The 17,253-nt window shown below is 38.4% G+C and overlaps 1 protein-coding gene across 4 annotated transcripts in view; it reads right to left on the bottom strand.

The window, feature by feature from the left end:
- Positions 1-17,253, bottom strand: part of tesk2 (testis associated actin remodelling kinase 2) — a 36,612-nt gene that overhangs the window by 17,176 nt on the left and 2,183 nt on the right. For 3 of the 4 annotated variants that reach the window (XM_085253436.1, XM_085253434.1, XM_085253437.1), the window contains exons 3-6: positions 14,085-14,497; positions 13,715-13,828; positions 7,054-7,175; positions 3,652-3,700 (exon numbers count right to left, since the gene is read on the bottom strand). In XM_085253436.1, coding sequence (XP_085109562.1) covers positions 3,652-3,700; positions 7,054-7,175; positions 13,715-13,828; positions 14,085-14,207 — 408 coding nt within the window. In that variant the 5' untranslated portion in view covers positions 14,208-14,497. The remainder of the gene's footprint in view (positions 1-3,651; positions 3,701-7,053; positions 7,176-13,714; positions 13,829-14,084; positions 14,498-17,253) is intronic. The other variant, XM_085253435.1, reaches the window with a different exon arrangement.

Genomic DNA, 17,253 nt, shown 5'->3' on the forward strand with positions numbered 1-17,253 from the left:
TTTATTTACTTCCAGGAAAAACAGACAAATTTAAAAGTTTTTGTCTGATTCTGTTCTTACTCTGTGGAGAAACATTTATCAAATATATAAAAGCAAAAGCCTTCCTGATACACGTGTATGCGCAGACGTAAGAGGGAACCAGGAGGGGAAAGTTCTATATAGAAAGAATCCAACAGGAAAGTTTGAAGACAAACAGCAATGATGTGTGCACAATTTGCAAAGCTAATAACAAAACATAACGCATAATTATGTACAGGTATACCTTATGTAGTTACTATCAGGCACATTTATAAAGAGCAGATCATCATAATGTAATAAAGATTAAAAAAACAGTTGTAGATCTCAAGGGTTTCCTTACCTAAATGGGGAAGAAGGTTTTAATTCTATCATATGCTATAGACCATTCAAAGCCAATCTTTGAAACAAGAAGGGGAAAAAAAACTAAAAAAAATTTAAGTTTTAGAATTAATACAAGGGAGGTATGCAGGTTGTACTCTTCAGTGTTCTCCTGGATTATTCTTATTTAGACGAGTTAAGGACGACTTTATTTAATAAAATGTCTGTTAAAAATCCAGACATGTTTTTGTGCACTGACAGAATGAAAAGGTTGTTTATTAACTGGATGCCTTTATATCTAAACCCTGGAGAAGACATCAGACTGGATTATTTATTTAGCAGTTGTGAGTTATGGTGCTTTTCCAACACCATTTAATTTTCTTCTTCTTCTTTTCTTCTTTCTTCTGCTATTTGTGTCTTATAAGCTCTTTCATGCTGGACTTATTTTCTGTGCATGAAACAATAATAAAATCAAATCTATCATTTTCAACTTTTGCTCTCTTGAATGCTAACAGCACTTCAGTGTTTCAGTTTCAAGCTAACATATGCGCTAACATGGGATGTGCTTGTGTCTGCGTGTCAGTCAGTGTTACTGAAGCAGCTTGAGGCCATGCAGTAACTTCATTCTCCTCTTCCTCTGAGCATAGCCACATAGCGGGGGTCAGGTAACAAAACGCCATGAGCCTGCTACCAGAGTCAGAGCATACAGCTTGGCCCCGACACGATACAACAGGATCTGTTTACGCTGAAGGAAGGAATACAAGACCTACCACAGTGCGTATGCATAGTACAATATGCAGTACTTCCCTTTGCAACTACGATCAACCATATGTGCAAATTCAGCATCTCAAGATGTGTTCTATTATAAAACTGGTGTCAGTCTCTATTTGTCAAGGCTACAATAAGCACATTCACTGTGCAGCACAGCAGTGTAATTTAGAACATATGTGTGAGTCCGGGAGCATCTCTAACAGTGTATGCTTTCTTCAGATAGCCCATGTCTATCACCCCACATTTACATGTAACTGACCATATCATGCAAATTCATACATAATCATTTGCAGAGATGAACTGGCTCATCAGTGGCTGAAGTGTTGATGTATATCTGTATAAATGAAAGTTCATGTAGATTGACATTAGCACATCATTAGGCAGATTATGTGTGTATAAAATTTTAAAAACTTATCGAACAGAAAACGCAGTCTGTGATATGACTAAATTTACACTGCATTAAGCAGCAGAGGGCAAATTTTATTGCAACATGTGCAACACGTGTTGCAAGAAAACAGGAGTTGTAGTTTTCATAACATTACTAGTTCAAAATAATTACCGTATTTCCCGGACTACAAAGCGCACCTGAATATTAGCCGCACAAGCTAAAATCAGGGGAAAATCCTGTTTTGTACATACATTAGCCGCACCTGACTAAAAGCCGCAGGTGTTTCAATGTTGACTTATCATATGTAAGAGAATATGCACAAAGGGAATTGTCAGGAAAGAGATGGCTGTTTGGAGACACACCCCTTTTATTAATATTTTGAAAAACAAGTTATGGGTACATATTTGCACATGTAGTACATAACAGTAACCTACAGCACACCAGAAAATAGATTCGGCCTACCTTTTAGGCTCAGGTGCAGTGACACGGCTTTAACAAGAAGAAAAGTCAGTCATTCACCATCTTTCTCTTCTTCCTGCGCTCTAAAACCACCAAAGTCCTCTTCTCCAATGTCGGAAACGAACAGGCTCAGGATGGCTTCGTCATCCACTCTCCGCTTCTCTCCTTCGTTGTCACTTTCAAAACCAAAGAAATCCTCGTTGTCAGTGTCAGAGTCGAACACCCTCAGAAGGGCCGTGGCGGTGTCCTCCTCTCCATCATGCAGCAGTCCAGCCCTTCAAAATCCGTTGGTGATCGTGGATGTTTTCGCACTTTTCCACGCTGTCAGAATCCACCGGTGGAGTTGGGCATAACTTGCTTTTCGCAAGTTTATCGCCGCTCGTCATCCACGACTCCCGCTGAACGCGTAGCGCTACTTTGAAGTTTGTTTTTCGCGCTACTTCGTACGGCACTACGTTGCCTGGCGGACGGACATGTGACTAACATACCACTCTTGAACCCCGATCCTTCCGCCAGGCAACGTAGTGCCGTACAACAGCGGAACAAACAAAACAAATCGTCTTATGATATGACAAAAATCATGGAAAATCCATAGAAAAGCCGCACCTGACTAAAAGCCGCAGGGTTCAAAGCTTGTGCAAAAAGTAGCGGCTTATAGCCCGACAATTACGGTAATTCATAATTTAGTAATCTCCATGTTAGGGGTTAGAACAAGGCTAATAAACTCCTGTTAAAACCTTTTGTTACAGAAATACAGACAAAAAGAAATCTATGTCTGAATGCCTGGAGATCTGAGACTGACAGAAGCAAAAAGCTTTATTAGTTAAAAGAAGCTTTTAACTTCTCTTATTCACTCACATTTATAGAAGCACTTTTTTCTACGCCTGTTTTCTATCTAGCACTCACACCCCGGTGAACAACTTGGGGTTCAGTAGTTGCCCAAAGATACTTTGAAGCAGTCAGGGATCAAACCACCAACTTTCAAATTAGTAGATGACCTGTTCTACCTCCCAAGCAACAACTACCCCATTGTATTTATTATTTAAATTACCCCAAAAAAAACACACATGAGAAGCAAAAAGCAACTTGCAATGTTGGAGAATACTGTTCAGTATTCAGAATGACTTGAGAAAAATCAAAGCTACTTGGTAACAAGGGGCCCTTTACTATAACATAAACGCCACCAAGGGTTCTGTTTCTGCCTCAGTTTATTCTTTTGTAATTTGGAGGATAAGACCTGATTTTCTGTGCAACTCATCCTTTCATTCAGACTCAGATATGTCATGTGTCTATTGGACATTTTCTGTGACTAAAATTGGGCTATGTGAATTTAAATAACATTAATCACAAAGATATCCAAACATTTACCTTCCCTGGAAAGCTTGATTAGTTGCCTGTATCAAATTCTCCCTCCCGCTTACTCACACAGAGGCCAAGGGTTACACATAAATAAGGACATTCAGTTCTCTTGGTTTTCCACAATTACAGGCTTGTGCACTTCTGTGTTGTGCTCATGGATTACGTGGTGTTCACTTGAAAATAACAAGAACGCACACAAGCCACACTAACACAAAAAGAATTATAGCATAGGTGCCCCAGTGCTCGACCTTTCATTAGCAGCCACGCTTTGATCTCACATATTAGTGTGCACAGAAGCTTCAGTGTGAAATTGTGTGTTTGTGCATATGTTCTCCTACCTCTGTGAGAGCATGAAGCTGGCCCTCATGGACACAAACTCCTTTAAACCTAGAAGACAGATGCAATGAAAAATGTTGTTGTTAAAACATGTTTTATAAGCACCATTTCAAAGATTAATTGAAGATATGTGTAATAATTTGACTTGATAAAAGAAAAATGTGGTTGAGACACTGACAGACAAATGTTCTTATCTTTGCAAGCCACAAACACAGTTTCTAACTAGTTCAATAACTTGCTAGAAGAAGTTGTCTGCTCCCTTATCACAGGAGGTGTTTTACACTAGATACCCTTCCTCATACAACCCCAAAGGGCATTTGTGCTTCCAGCTGGAATCAAAGTAACAGCCTTTTGCTTGCCAAGAAAATGTGTTAACCATTACACTATAGAATCACTTGCTATGTAGTGTGTATAAAAAATAGATTAAAATACTTTGTGACCTTTTCTGTTATGAGTGAAGAGAAGAAAGCAGCAACAACAGTTGAGAAAAGATTAAAATTCCAATAGGCAAGACCGGACCGGTGATTACTGTCAGACAGTCTCATAACAGCAGGATAATAACAGCTCAGCTGCTTCACCTGCATTCCTTCCATTTCTCCCTCTGCCTTTCCTGCAAATTTTAATATAGTAATAAACAAAACCACAATCACGCTAACACCCTTTCTATTGTGTCAGTGTTTCATAATCACACTGACAAATTCAATTTCTGATATTAAACTAAATAACTAAATAATTAAATCTACCACAATGACAAACACTTTAATCAAGGATAAACACAGCCTCAACTTATCATGTCAGATCATTCTTCCTCAATTTTGGATGACTTTTTATTCATCTGTATTTATAAAATAAATTTAGCCCAGAGAGGGCTGTGTACCCCTTCACTTGAAATCTAATGGTGTGTGTGTGTGTGTGTGTGTGTGTGTGTGTGTGTGTGTGTGTGTGTGTGTGTGTGCGTGTGTGTGTGCGTGTGTGTGTGTGTGTGTGTGTGTGTGTGTGTGTGTCCAGAGCAACACATGAACCAACTGTTCACAAACTCAGTTGAGGACCTCATAATTCTGAAGTAAACGAAAAGGTCAACTCTGTGGGCCCTTATTGGACTTTAGCTAACAATGACCCCCTCAGTGCAAGCTTGTTAGCACACAGACACACAAACCATGAAGCACGCTTAACAAAGATGGCATTGTAAACGATGTGTGCTTGTGTGTCCGTGAACACACAAAGATATTTATGCATATGTGTGCATGGCCGTAAACACACACTCCCCCACACACATGCCCAAAGTAGAATGTGAAATATTTACTACAAAGACAAAATAACAAACCTATTTTATAGCAAAACAGTTGTTCTAATTGAAATAACATCTCATATTCAACATTTTATTAAGTGTACCCACTTTCCATACTTTCCTGCAGTAAAATTAAAGTTAAACACCTTTGCATTTTACCACAGATGTCATTTGAAGAGGTTTAAATATGGATAAGATCTGCATTTAAGAACCATAAAACAAATACAATCTGAAGAACTAAAATATACTATTCATATTTTTTAGATGTGGAAAACTAAAACTTTTCTTGGACAGCAGCCATTGGTTATATAATTCCACAAGCACATTTGATTTTATACACCTTAAAGGACATGTACATCCAAAACACTAATACCTGTGTAAGATTCTTCTGGCAGCTGCAAAGAAAACTGTAACAACTGACTAACTGAAAGACTGGGAAAAATCATGATTATGCAAAGTTATACATACATAAGTAACTTTAACTATTAACAGAGGCAGCCTTGCTCAAATCCACAGGCTTCACATATTTATGTATCTTTTTTAGATCTTTACTAGCTTCCAGTTTTGTTTTGGCCTTTGTCCATTTATGTCAATGTTCTTAATGTTTAAACAAAGCAAAACAAAATAAAGTCATGAAAAGTGGCATTACACTACAGAAACAGAAGACTTTTAAGGACATTAGAGAAATTATTCAGCAGGACAGCAGCGTAATTATGGATTCAAAGTTGAAAGTGGCCAAAGATTATGTGCATTTAACTTCAACAGGAAGTTAGATCTTAAAGAAAATGGAACTTAAAGTCAATTTCATCATGATGCCTAGGTTCTGACCAAGTTGCAACCTGTGGCGCTGAAAAGTGAAGCCCAAAAACAAATTCCAAAAATCAGAGTTCCTTAAATGGCAAATTGAGGCTGCAAAAGTAAGTCAAGTCCTCTAGAATCCCATGTTAAAACTTTGCAACTAAAACAGGCTTTGCTACATGTATCCAATTTTCCCTTTCACAAGAACAGCACAGAGTGAAAAAAAGCTACTTTCAGCTGCTCACTTATTCACAGGGGATCACATTTGTTTTGGCAGACTTTAACATCAGATGCCTTCTTCTGATGCAACCCCAAGGACATTTGTGTCTCCTCCTAGAATCGAACTGGGAACTTTTCACTTGTTAAGCAAACATGTAAACTACTGCACTATGTAGCCAATTTTTTGTGTATATCTCACCCCTTTGAATTTTATTAAGGCTTAAAGTTAATATACTATTAGGACAGTATCCACTTTATTTCTACATTACTTGGTGCTATTTAGCAGGTATCTCTGGCTAAGCGAGGCACTTGTTAAGTCTATCAATGCATCATGCTTACCTGTGTTACTATTTATTTAGTACTAGGTCCAAAAAGAAGAAGAAAAGCAAAACTGTGACTGCACTTTTAAAACTGTTTGACATTGATTTCTATTTTAATTCTGAAAAATGTTAAATGGAGACAACACAAATCAGCAAGGACCACAAATGTCACCAACTTTTTGACACTTTGCCAATCATACAGCAGATAACTGAAAAGAAAATGTTCATGACTGTATACAGCTTCTGCCTTTCCCCTTCCCTGTGACAGAGAGGGCCCTCCTTGCTTCTTGCCTCCAGGCATCTGATGAAACCCTAACAGGAGTTGGCAGCTTAGAAAATCCATTGCTAATAGGCTCTATGTTTGACACAGTTTCAAACCAACCCCAAAGGAAACAGGTCACAACCACAAGCACATGAGCAAATGACAGAAGAGAAGTGGTGGTGAAGGGGGTGGAAGACTATAAATATATTTTGTTTATCATCACACAGGCAGGTGTTAGTAGAAATTATTTTCTGCACACAGTCATTTGTGCTGAATATCATCTAGAGTTTCTGAAATCGTTACTAAGAATGAGTTTCTTAAAATCTGCACCATAACGTAATAATTATCTGGAACAAAATAATGATTTTGCTTGCTTTGTTTTAAAAGTTAAATTAATGCAGCTTTTAGAAGCAACCAACATTTTAAATTAAGATTCAATTAACAAAGGTTATTTATTTATTTATTTATTTTTAAGAGCCCTGGCTGGAAAATAAATTACTCTTATTCGATTACTAACCTGAGTATGTTTGGATGATTAAGCCGGTTCATTAGCTGGACTTCTCTCAACATATTAGCCCTGTTACTGCTGAGCTTGTTCATCTTCAGAGCCATAACTTGGTCTGAAGCTCGATGACGTACCTGGAAAAAAGTCAAATGAAAATGTGTTCAGTTACAGTCAAATACAACCAAACACTGTCTCATCCTTCATATCTAGGGCAGATTAACTATGACTGCATAATGCCTAAAATGAGCACAACAGTTAAGGCCTTGAACAGCTTGCAACCAAGCTCTTCTGCAATTATAACCCAAAACAATATTAAATCTGGTTCTTCAGGCAAGAAAACAGAGGAAGCCAAAAAAAACAAAGGGCAGGACATAAAAGAGAAGTGAAATGAGGTCAGTCAATGCTGACCAGCCATGACAAAGGAAACAGTCAGGTCAGTGCTCCACAATCAATTTTATATGATTCTGCGTCAGGATTTAGTTTCCATTGATTTGTTACATAGTTGTGGCATCACACTCAATCCCTCCATGGCTGGCTGGAGACTATCCCAGCACGGCAAACCTAACAGGTCATTGGATTGTGACAACTTTAAAACATTTCCCGTTGAAGCTTTGAAACAGTACAGTACACTTTTTTTTTTAAACAATCTACTAGCATTTATTTTTCATTGACTGCAATTGACTAGCAAGAGGTGCTATGTTGGTAGCATGTTTAAATTTAAATGCCTAAAAGTCAAAACCAAGAAAGTTGAATCAAAATTTAGAAGCAAATATTTCTTAATCAACATCAAATGTAACACGAAATAGAGACGTGTATGCAGATTTTGATTTTGTTTGTTTTTATCCCAAATTTAAAGATATACTTTGGAGCCATTGCAAATACAAACACACACACATACACACACTTTCTAAAATATCAGCAGTTCAATTTGCTTAATATATTTAATATCTACTGAAGGAAACACAGATTATTTTACAGATTCCTGTGGTTACTATTAAAGGTAGAAAGCCCCAATGTGCCTGTCTAGACGTCAGGAGAACCAATTGACTAAGACACTGTATGCAAATCTATCTACCTGCACATGCAAACTCTTTCCTCCCATCAGAAGCATTTAAAAAGCTTTTAAGAAAGTAATTTCAAAAGCCTAAATTAATCCTGTATCTACGGAAAGATGAGCTTCAGTACATAAGGCAACTATTCAAATATCATAAGCTCCAGATGAGGTGTTAACTGTGGAAAATTATTCATAGACGCATGCAAACCAGACCTGCTAACTGGCACGTTAGTATAGCAGTTATGCTATCATTCATTCTGCAGCAACTTAAACCAACACTTCAAAGATCATTTTAAACTGCACAGTGAATAAAAGGTTTCAGTGCTGCCAGTGTTACTGTATGGGCCATTGTGCATTCTTTGTTTGGTAAAGCATGAACCATTACAAGAACAAAGGTTCACCTGTCACATATGTTGGTTTGTTTTGGACACTTACTCAATACTGGATGCTGGATAAACATGGTTTGTTAGTAAAAGAGTTTTGGTCACTTTTAGTCGTGCATTCCTTTTTTAAAAACTGCTACATTTGATTAGATTCAATAAAGACTGGGGGAGGGGGGTATACAGTCCCAAAAACGCTCTTATATTCACTATACATAAATAAATAAATAAATAAATAAATAAATAAATGGCAAATTTATGTCATCTTATAGCAGCTATCTTCCATTACACAGCCACTGTGATATCCCATCAGTAGGATGGGAACTTGACAACACAGGCAAAAATCAATGTGGATTATGCAGGCAACATTAACAATTAAAGGAAAGTATACAGAATAACACTAGTTCCTCTGCACTGCAAGTTCATTACTTAGTGCAAGATGATCACTATTATATACCGTGTATAAGCAGAACTTCAAAAAATATAATGAACTTGAATTTAGTCTGTGAGAGTTTTCTGTATCGACTTCTCTCTGTGTCTCACACATGCACAAACAAAAATGTCTCTGTTCAAGTTCAAAGGAGTGGGCATGGCTAAAAGAGCCGACAGTCCCCACCACAGGACAGCAGAAACAACAGATGGCCACTCCTCTAAAGGCCTCCTCCCCCACATCCGTCCGACCCCCAATTCCTCACTCTTCACATCCCCCCCATCTGCAGTTATTCCTCATCCCCCCCTTTTTCTCCCCTCTGTGGGCTCCAGCAAATCATGCCCAAGTAATCATCAAGTCTGTAGGGGTAGCATTTTTCCCCCTCTCCCATCTTCCTCTCTAGTGTCTCCCCATTTTTCCACCTCGCCTTCTCAGATGGAAACCATAACCCTAGTGTCTGTCTCAAACCCTTTACCAAGCCCCTGCCACCCCAAAATAACTCAACCTCTAACCAATCCTTACACCCCCCCTCCTTTCAAACTCCTCTTCCTCTCCTCTGTAGCCCTCATCCTTGCCTTCCTTTGTACTCAGTAAACACCTAAAACCTCTTCTGAAGCACCACATCCCGTTCATCAGTCTTTCCACACCACCCCAGGATCCACCCGAATCTGTCCCTCCTCTTTAAACTCCTTCTTTTGCCTCAGCTCTGATCATTTTCTATAGCAGTATAGAAAACAAAGTGAGTAATGCTTATCTCACAGTGATTATGCTTGTTTCCCTTCAATGAAACACACCCCAAATGTCTCTAAAATCATTCATCAATGGTGTTTGCTTTGTTTATTTTTTGTTTTTTTAATCCACTCTTTAGCCCAGTTGCAGCACTGTGAGTTATGAATAACTTCCAGGGGTTTTACATCAATAACAATGGCATGTTTCTGAGAGCTGGCATACAAACTACACAATGGGTTAGAATAGTGCTGAATAACAGCACTTTCTACAAGCTTAATATGGCTAATAAAAACCAATTACAATATACCTAGATTCGCTCCAATACAAATCTTCTGGATTAGCTTGAGCTGTTCCTAACAACACACACGTCACTCAAACACCACTGGCTGTCAGACAACAACAGTATCATCAATCAGCCCACCCACGACACAATGGAAACCAAATGTCACAGCAGGTCATCTCCACTGGAGGTCTCATGTTGCATACAATCCAGTACATGGCCAATCCTCCTGCACTAAAGCCAAGTTGAAATTCCAATACACAAAAGCTAACAAGGAAAAATAAATTATAATAGTTTGTAGGGCTGGGCGATATGGCCTAAAATCCACATCACGGTATAATTTGAAAAACGTGCGGTAACGATATATATATATATATATATTAGGGGTGCAACGATATTCGTATCGATATTGAACCGTTCGATACAGTGCTTTCGGTTCGGTACGCATATGTATCGAACAATACAACATTTGTAATTTATTTTATCAACTTTCCTTCTGACGATGCTGTCTGTGTTGAGCGCTCAGTGAATCTGCGTTCGACTACTCCGCCTAGGCTGCACTGTCGAGCGCAGATCCACTGAGCGCTCAACACAGACAGCATCGTCAGAAGGAAGAGCGCAGGGCACCTCCCCCACCCTCATTCAGATGTGGTGTTTGGAATTATTTTGGTTTTCATGTGGCGTATGACCCTGAAGGTAAGCGAGTCATGGACTAAAGTAAAACAGTATGTTGGATGTGCCACACAATGCTCAATTACATGGGTGGGAACTAGTGTGTTAGCGCAGTTAGCTCGTTAACGTGTTGGCCGTCTAGCCCCATGCACGGGGTGATCGGCGGTAGCTCGTTAACGGAGATTTGCCGTGTTGTGGCGTTAAGGTCATTTCAACGAGATTAACCTGAAAGCACTAGTGGGAACACGACGAATATGACTGCACATTTACACCGACATCATCCTAGTGCAAAGACAAAAACAACAAGCATGCTACTAACTTTAGCCGAGTCATTTAGACAGCTGTTAGCACATGATTCTCCTTATGCTGCTGAGAATATAGCCCAGAAGAAGCGGATAGTATAGCTTTTATTTTGGAAAGAGACATTTCTCTGTAATAAACTCTCTTTTCCAAAGATGAGTGATTCCTCAATCAGATACAGGGCTTGCAATATCGCTAGCCCGACGTCCCGGAGCTAGCGATTTTTCCAGTCGGGCTATTGTAGGAAGAAAAATATATGTCAATGCTTTTGCATTCTTTCGGAAATGTAGCTGGGTAATTATGTCATTGGCATCGGTGAGCCACTGTCAATATGTGACATATTGAAATCGCGTTTGAATTTGCGCTTGTTTTTTTGCTTTCACTTTGCAATCATGCGAACTGTGTATAGAGAGCGACAGCACTGATCTGTGAGTGATGATAATTTGTGCACCAATTCCTCTGACATCGTCTTATTAATCGTTAGCTTACTATGCAAACATGACAAGTGAAATCTCCCGCAGCAAGCTTAAACATGTGAGAGGTTGATCGCGCAGAGAATCGCTGAGCTTATGTGAGTGAGTGTGTAAAAGCATTTCAGTTCTGCTGAGCCAAATAAGACAGGTCAGGGTGAAGAAGTGACAGCCAAAGAAAAGCTTACCACAAAACGGAGAAGTTATGACAAATCAGACTATAAGGCAAAAAGAAAGTGCAGCTTTATGGTTTCATGGACAAAAGAATTTCTGTGGCTGCAATATGACGAGCTAAATAACCAGGGCTGCACATAAGTGGTCCGCAGGTGCGCATTCGCTGTCAAAATAAAAAACACGTACAAGGGTTAGGGTTAAATCTAAAAACTGTACTTTTGAGTTAAAATATATATTTATAATTTTAATAAATGACAAATTAAGAAGGCATGAACATTTTTTTTGTATCGAAAAAATATCGAACCGTGACACCAAAGTATCGAACCGAACCGAACCGTGAATTTTGTGTATCGTTGCACCCCTAATATATATATATATATATATATATATATATATATATATATATATATATATATATATATATATATATATATATATATATATATATATATATATATATATATATATATCGTGATATATTATTTTCTTCTGTATAACGTATTTTCCACACTATAAGGCACACTTAAAATCCTTTAATTTTCTCAAAAATCGAGAGTGTGCCTTATGTATGAATTCTGGTTGTGCTTACTGACCTCAAACCGATTTTGACGTGCAGAAATCTGTTAAAAAATGTTTTAGTACAACTTTGGTAAGCCGCACTTCTTGATGGATTGTCAGAGCATTACGGCTGCCGTAGTGAGGAGCTTCGCGGAGTAATCTGGGTCCAAAACTCCTCTTCAGGTCCCAAAGTCAAACGAACACTGAGAGTTAAAAACAGTCTAAATTCTTTCATCTTTAATAAAATCATCAGCGTTGCTGCTTTACCAGGTGTAACAATTAAGTTTAACATCCAGGCATCCATGAAAACAGAATTTATTACATTTAACAGAATTAGAAGTTAACAGGAAGTTAGCTCGCTAGTTTCCAGCTAAACATGACATACCATGTTCTGACTGAGAGATTTTTGAAACTAATTAAAATGTACAGCTCTGCTACCATTTCCAACATAAATGAAGACAGAAAACTAAACAGCAGTGGCGTTTGCAGGGTTACTGAAGTTGGACTACCTGGTATATAATGATGTGCTACGTGATTGCTAGCAACACAGCTATGTTAGCATAACATTAGCACAGTGAAGCTGGAGGATGAACGCCAACTTTTTTTCCACTCGATAAAAGTTAACGTGAGGGATTCTGGTGGTCAGGGACAAATGCAATCGCATAGCAGGATGCTATACATGGGCCAAGCTTCAGTAAGGAGAACAACTGAGATTATTCATCCACAATACAAGGTTAGTTATTAATATACTGCAACAACATGGGAACAGAACAGCTGCGAGAGAATTCAACATTAATGAATCAATGTTACGGAAGTGGAGGAAGCGCAGTTTTTGGCTTTCCCCATATTTTAAAAGTGCTTCATCTCTTTGCTATGACTGTCGCCCGGCATAATTTGCAGATGATAATGGTTGTAGCCGCTGCGATGCTTTCGACCAAAACAGGCACAGCTTGACGACATCATCAACATGCGCTATGGCGATAGAGCGGTATAGTCAAAATCTCTATCGTTGGCCAAATTTTTATTGTTTCTATCGCCCACCCCTAACAGTTTGATAAATAGAGTGAAATAAAAGGGAGTCTTAACTTTCTTAATGAATAAGATAAACCCTTTACCCCAATGTTGTCACCTTTGTCTTCCATGTTACCCCTTTAAGAAACAAGAGATCGGTCTTTACTGTCTGTCTTAGAATAAACCCCGAACAAAGAATGCATCTGATGATATACTAAAACCAACAAAGTCAAACATTATTAGGCCATCATCATTTATTTCTAATTTATGCAATCGGGCTCTATTCCTAGATGAGCAGTCACACTGCTTATCTAAACCACAATGAGTCATGCAAAAATTTGTAACTGTCATGGTGGACTGATAATACAACAGACCAAAAAAAAAAGTTTCTTCTGCTGCAGCTTCATTTAGCAGAGCCTAATTAATAATGAGACTGAGTGCAATCGAATCACAAAATAAAACTATGTCAGGCACCAAGGGTGAAGAATTCAGCTGAGGTCAAATCTGACACTCTTGCTTGAGGTATGAAATGAGGCATGGTTATAAAATGAGAAGACAGTGAAAGAAAAGACTGAACTTGAGAAAAGAGTGAGGTAATATCTGATCTCTACACACCCTGAATACATCAGAGAAAAATCCTGAGCCAATCCACTCGCGGGAGAAGTCATCAAGGCGTGTAAGACAGGAGAAGGCACTGATGAGGGCTCGGTAGGATGATGGAGAAGACACCTGGAGAACACAGAAAAGGACATGTTTGATGAGCATGTTGCAGGACCATACCACAACTTTGTTTGGGCTGAAGAGGTTGTCAGAAACAGTTTCTGAAAAAAGCCACTAATCTATAGCTAAGTACAGACTAGACTGTACAGGTTATAATTATACTGTTGTCCAAGCTCTACACTGGCTTTACATTGAGTTGTAGAGTGCACACGAGTCCTGTATAGTGTATAACATGTAACAATTTTAAACTAAACTAAAAACCAACCTGCAAAGGTGGAGCCATTCCCATCTCACACACTCCTACCCCTCCGATATCATCTCTGTCCTCATTGAGGCGTTCAGGTCGTGTAGGAAACCCAGCAATGGAGTTGCGTTTATTCCGTTCCATGGTGACGTGAATGACGGTGGTACCAGTGAGGGTATTATGGGTGTTTTTCTGTAATGTAACCGCATGACAAGTGGACTGGTTGGTTTTCGCGGAGCCGAGGGTTTCACGGCAGAACAGTATTTGCACAGTTTGTGTTGCGGGAGAAAATATATCACACACATAGACTTCTGTTTCTGAATCTGAACCCAAGAATTTTCCAAGTAATCCAAATCATCACTGCTTGTAACTGAGAACTTCACCCAAATAAGGATTTCACATGTTTGACAGAGGTATGTTGTATCCCTGGAGACCTGTAGAAAGAAAGAAAGAAGAAATTTAATGAGTAAGCTTCATGGCAGACTTTTTTTTTCTATGCTGCTGATTGAAGTAGCCATTGTAGCCAATGAGAGGTATAAGCAAATGCAAATTAAGGCTTTAACATTTATTCCCACTTTAAGTGAAACATAAAATGAACAGTAAGAAAATTTTTAAGTGTTTGAATGAGTTTAAGCAAAGTGTCCAAATGACAAAAATATTGTTTTCATAAAAAATATCTACTTATCTCCAGGTATCAGTCTACATTCTGATCATTTTTGCTGTTAAACTTCCGTCTTTGGATTTCCAGTGACTCACAAGCATGTTATCAAGCATGGTTTACTTCATCACTATTTTCAGGTGCCGAGACTTGGTGGCCCATAAATCCTCCATCTCAAGTCATCAGGCCTATTTAACAAAGATTTTTGTATATTTAAAATGGTCCTTTTGACATGATCTATCTATCTAACTATAAAGCAAGACCTTTTTGATGCAGTCATGTCACAAAAACAAAATGTCTAGAGAATGTCTGAGACTAAAAGACACATTTAAGACCTATGCAAACTGAATTTAAGTCAATTCAGTACTTTTACTACAACTTTTTGGTATTGAATGTGCCCTGAACATTTTATGGCTCCTTATTGACCAGCAGTCTTACACATAGTCCTAAACAATAAAGAAGGAGCAAGTTACAATTTCATGTTATTCTAAAGATATTTAAAAGCAAATGCAACTTTGGACTGGGTCCTGTCTCAGGAGGGACGAGACAAGCCAATATTACTCAACAGGCTCAAATGAAATGGCTGTAATAGGGGCCCATTGTCCAATTATGGGAGATTAGCCAAGGAATAGCTCAGGTCTTGGACCTTTCTGCCATCCAAAACAAAGTCAGCAGGGTACAAAGGGGAACAGGAAAGCACGTCTGCGGCTAAAGGTCTTTAAATGCCTGTAAACAATGTGGCTTTCATATCTTAAGAATACGTCAAGCTAGAGGAAGATTTCTTTAGCTGATAAAAACATGTTGAGCCACTCTATAAATCTTTCCCTATAAATGCTGAAGAGTACACAAAAAAATGCCTTCCTTCACCTAAGGTCATAAGCAGAAAATTTCCACTCACTGTACATTTCCACTGAAGACATATTTCAGATCCTATGTCTCAACAGTAAGTGAAAAATTGACCTGACGACTGAGCATCTTATGTGTGCTGAATAGAACATACACCTTTAAATAAGAACAGAGTTCAGTGAGAAATAATAACTTTCACGCAGTAAATTGCTTGTGACCTGTTAATGTTAATGTAATAATGAAAGAAGCATCCAATTATAAACTGTTTGCCAGCTGAATTTAAAGCTGGAGTTTGTTCCATTTATCCATGGAAGTCAGAAATTAAAATGATTTTGAGTTTGATTTTATGGATTGAATGTGTTCAGGTCAATAAAAATATTTCACAACCTCAAGTTTTGCCACTAGGGATTTTCTGCTTGCATATTTAAAGATGTCTGCATCTACATGACAATACGAAAAAATGATGTCAGGTGCAACAGGTAGCAATAATTCTAACTGTATATAAATGTTGGCCAATCATAAGGCTACAAACAATAACACGGGGCACAGTCTGACACAGGCGTAAACTTTTGATGTCGCAAAACAAAACTATTGTTTCCCTTGTCCACACAGAAAGGTACCGGATGACGATGTTGCACTTTCATTTTTCAATGTTCAATATTTTATTGCTACAATGGCAATAAAGATTCTGATTTCTGACTTGACATCTACTTTGCATATTGTTGACCATCACATTGATAGGCTGAGATAGTAGGTAGGTGTATCAGGGCCTAGTTCTCTTCAGATGTGTCTGAATGACTCTTTTTTTGTGGCTGCTTCTAAGTACACGTCATGCTCCACTTCTCTTGCCTACAAGTTCTTTATTGTTTCTGTTATACCTGTTGGCTCTTCTGCACATTTTTAAGCACATTTAGGAACATTTTTATAACTACTACCCAGCAAGTATGTCGCTGAAAGTAAGATTTTGTTGCACTGGCTCCCTGTTAACTTCAAAGTCCATTTCAGATTCTGGTATCAACTCTGCATTGACAAGCACCAGGGGATATCAGAGAACGTTAACATCAATATATCCCCATCAGGTGTCTGAGGTCGTGTGATCAGGGCCTGCTGACTGTGCATCAAACAAAGTAGACAGAGCTTTTGCAACAATTGCAGACTCTGGAACTCTCTCCGCCTGAGCCTGAGCTCTGTGGACTCATGATCTCATAAAAAAAAAGAAAGAAAAAAAGCTCAAAATATGAAAAAAGGCTCTGAACTAGTGAATGAACAAAAAGTGGACATCTAATGATGTCACTTTGGGTTTCAGGAAATTGTAAGGGGTATTTTTAACAACGACTTCATCCTTATTCTTATCCACTTTTGCTATTTTAGAAACGCTTGCATAATGTTGCGCCAATGTGGAAATTTGACTTCAACTTCTTCCCTGATGTAAGAACAGAAAGTAAACAAAGACTATGTGTTGTGGTTAAACGATTCCTTTAAGTATGGGTTCCAACAATGAGCTCATACGTAGAAGTCGGACTTCACATTATCGCTAATACTATAAATACTGTCATTATGTACTCTGGCCTTTCTGTGTTTGAGAGGAATAATGACAAAAGCTTAAAACAGGTGCAGTGTTTTAAATGAATATACTAAAGAGGCCCATTAAACCAAAGCAGAAATTCAAAAGTCAATGTTGGGCCC

This window comes from Mchenga conophoros, linkage group LG18 (genome assembly GCF_057382185.1).
Source record: "Mchenga conophoros isolate Kocher_MC1m ecotype Shallow Benthic linkage group LG18, M_conophoros_male_GT1.1, whole genome shotgun sequence".
In the NCBI taxonomy this organism is placed as follows: domain Eukaryota; kingdom Metazoa; phylum Chordata; class Actinopteri; order Cichliformes; family Cichlidae; genus Mchenga; species Mchenga conophoros.